The sequence below is a fragment of the Cotesia glomerata genome, linkage group LG10, assembly GCF_020080835.1.
Source record: "Cotesia glomerata isolate CgM1 linkage group LG10, MPM_Cglom_v2.3, whole genome shotgun sequence".
Taxonomy (NCBI): Eukaryota; Metazoa; Arthropoda; class Insecta; order Hymenoptera; family Braconidae; genus Cotesia; species Cotesia glomerata.
Genome location: NC_058167.1, coordinates 251,074 through 254,538, shown reverse-complemented (window position 1 = coordinate 254,538; position 3,465 = coordinate 251,074). Strand labels below are relative to the sequence as shown.

The 3,465-nt window shown below is 30.0% G+C and overlaps 1 protein-coding gene and 1 long non-coding RNA gene across 2 annotated transcripts in view; both read right to left on the bottom strand.

Annotated features, from left to right (window-relative positions):
* LOC123272873 (rap guanine nucleotide exchange factor-like) overlaps positions 1-348 on the bottom strand; it is a 5,435-nt gene extending 5,087 nt beyond the window's left edge. The window contains 2 exon segments of the mRNA XM_044739887.1: positions 82-134; positions 339-348. Of these exon segments, the coding sequence (XP_044595822.1) occupies positions 82-134; positions 339-348 (63 nt within the window).
* A 2,509-nt stretch (positions 349-2,857) lies between these two features.
* On the bottom strand, positions 2,858-3,133 carry LOC123272809. Its single transcript, XR_006511173.1, has 2 exons — positions 3,097-3,133; positions 2,858-2,950 (listed from the first exon to the last, which is right to left on the bottom strand). It is a non-coding gene; the product is annotated as an uncharacterized LOC123272809 (long non-coding RNA).
* Between the last annotated feature and the right edge of the window lie 332 nt (positions 3,134-3,465).

Below are 3,465 nucleotides of genomic sequence, written 5' to 3'. Positions count from 1 at the left end.
TTCTTGAAGGAAAAAAAGGTCTGTAAAATTAATAAAATTATGCAACCTCAAAAAACCGTTCTGCTTACGGTATATACACACTCGGTAGTCTGGCGCTCCGTTTGAACGGGACTTGGCACCAGATTCTACCGAATCTGTGGATGTACATATAAAATTGTAATTTAACAATTTTATAAAAAATTTTTTTTTTCTACAAATAGAAAAATAAATCTGCAGTTATTTTTAATATATTTTTGTTAATTAATAATTATCAAAAGTTACTTTTAATAACTAAGTGTAATAATATTTTACTGTAGTGAGGTTGCAGTTGGTACTAAATCACTCTCTGTTTAACTTACCGAACTTCATTTCTACCAATCTACAATGTTGATTTTTTGTTTATTGCTTCATTATTATTTTCAGATATTACATATTACGCAACTATGTTTGGATATAATTAGTATATAAGTTTTAAGGATCTATTTACTTGGTTTTTAATATTTTTATTATAAAAATTTGATTTTATATTATTATTTCATTTTATTTTTTTTTATTACTATGACTTGTATTTATGTAACCCCCATGAAAAAAAAATCTAAATAATATGTATTTCGAAATATATAAAAAATATATTTTATATATATTAAAAATCTATTAAAAATATATAAATATATAAAAAATATGTATAATAAATATATTTTTAATAACTAATTTTAGGCCGATTTTCATATATATTTTATATATTTCAAATACATAAAATATATATTCAAAATATATTTTTTTTATATTTTTAGCTATGTATTTTTTATGTATTTTAAAATATATCTTGAATATATCTAAAATATATAAAATGTATATGAAAATCGGCCAAAAGTTAGTTATTAAAAATATATCTATTTGTTCGGTGAACAAGGCCCAGTAGCGATTAACTCGCTCCTGGGGGACTCCCAAATTCAAGAGACGCACCTGTCCACCGCTAGTTCCCGCAAAAATCGAACCGCCAATAGAAAATCAGCCTCTCGATCACGTCATGAATCGACCGCTTTATTGGCTGATCGCTCCCACTAGACATGCGCAATAGCCTTCTTCCCCAACTCAACGAGGAAGAAGACGGACTATTGTTATTATCTTTCGCTTCTACGCTTTCGCTGCATCAAGTCGCCATTAGTATTTCTTTACTTTCGCTTTTTGTTAATAAACCGCATTTTGCTAATTTTATAATTTAAACCGCTTAAATTAACCGCTAATAATTCGCTTTAATTTGTTATAGGTAAATTGTGTTATCAGTGCATTTATTTCACCGCTTTTTCAGTGCCGGCAAAGTGTTCAACCACGTGTCAACCGGCTTCGCTTTTGCAACCCACGCTGTAATTTACAAATCCGCTTTTATCTTAACAATCCGCTATTAAAAATATTAAATATTGAGTGTAATTAATGTAAATAAATTACTAGTGTTATTTTTGATAATAAATTACGCGTTTTAATTGAGATATCCAACCCTAAACCTGATCCCCGCTTTTCCGCTCTTTCTGTAATTATTCACTATTTGTAAATTTATTTATCATTAATTATTTATTTATACCGGATCTGGGTGTTGAAAGGTGGGCACTCATTCGTGGTTTTATTATTTATTCAGTAAAATATCACAGATAACTTTATGAACACATTTGATTCTTAATAACTAGTGTGTATTAACTTTGTGATTTATGGTAAATATTTAATTAAATAGTATGAAATTATTATTAATAAGGTATATGAAAATACTGTAATTAAAATACAATAACGAGTTATTAATATGTTGGCACCATGCACAAATATCAATTTGAAATTTGATAAGAGCGTTGAATTGATTAATTCTAACAATATTCTAATTATGAGCTCAGAGTAACTTAAGTACATCAATTTGTTATATTATTATTTTATCACAGTCAATAAATATTAATGACGCGACAATAATTATTACGAGCGATGATACGAGCGATGAGCACGAGTGAAAGTAAGATGCCAACTGAACTGATAATTTGCAGTCACAGAAAAAGAATCTATAAATGTGAATGCATTCCTGGTGAGAGGTGATATCACCTTAAGCCAGGTAGGACAAAGGACTTGATAAAAAGAAAGAATATTAATTTATTGTACAATGAGTCATATTTTATGAAGATTGAGAAAATGATAAATGTAATCTCTTGTGACTGTAGATTATGAGGTTGAATAAAATACAACATTAGATATAAACTAATTTGAATGAAACGTGAAAGCTGATATTTAGATGTCGGCATTAAAATAACAAGGAGGTTACGTCATAAAATATTATTATTAGCCACAATTCATTATTATTAAATTATTATGAAGGACACGAAATTGGTACCTGAATTTCCGATGATGGAGAATTGTCCTGGATGAGTCGTTGAGTAGATTTGTACAAGATGCACTGCCCGGGAAAAAATGATCAGGACTGATCAGACCTGTTCATATCTGATCATGGCTGAAATCCGACCTGATCAGGCCTGTTCATGTATGATCAGGCCTGATCAGACCTGTCCATGCCTGTTCATGTCTGTTCATGTCTGAAGTGTTAAATACGCTCAGACCTGATCAAGCCTGTTCATACCTGCTCATGTCTGTTCATGCCTGTTCATGTCTGAAGCATTAAATACGCTCAGACCTGATCAGAACTGTCCATGCCTGTTCATGTCTGAAGCGTTAAATACGCTCAGACCTGATCAGACTTGTCCATGTCTGATCATGTCTGATCTAGCCTAAAATAGATAAGGATTAAAACTCCATATATCAGCTGACAAGAACTGTTCATGCATGATTTGCCCTCTTAAATGATATTTTAAGTCTGGAAGAAAAATTTTATCGAAATATAGACTGCAGTTCTATTTTTAAAATTAATACGTTCCGTATGACGCATCAGTTTCTATCCCCCTATAAATTTTAAATGTACAAATTTCATCAAAAATTTCGGCTTATATAAGGTAAAAGCCCCAATATATGATCATGTACCAGTATATGATCACTCCATGTATTTGTATACCTATATTTGTGAATATAGATATACAAATACATGGAGTGATCATATACTGGTACATGATCATATATTGGGGCTTTTACCTTAAGAATGAACTTTTTAATTTTCCATGCCAAAACAATGATTTTTAACAATTAATTTTGACGCAATGACATAAAATTTTTTACTGTGTTCCATTGAATACGCGAAAAATAAGATTATTTAGTAAAAGTTTGAATTTGATAGCATGAAAATACCAAAATATATCAGTTGATATCGATAAGCGATAAGTCCTTTCAAGGTGTCCTTACTGGTGTCTTTCAAGCTACGCCTTAGTCCATTGCAGTAGTGTCAAAGGCTGCTGAATTGTAGAACACACAAATAATTCTTCATTTCCTATACGTTTTAATTAAAAAAAACTTCAATTTTAAAAAGAAAATAATAAAATTATAATTACGGAATAAACCTTGAAA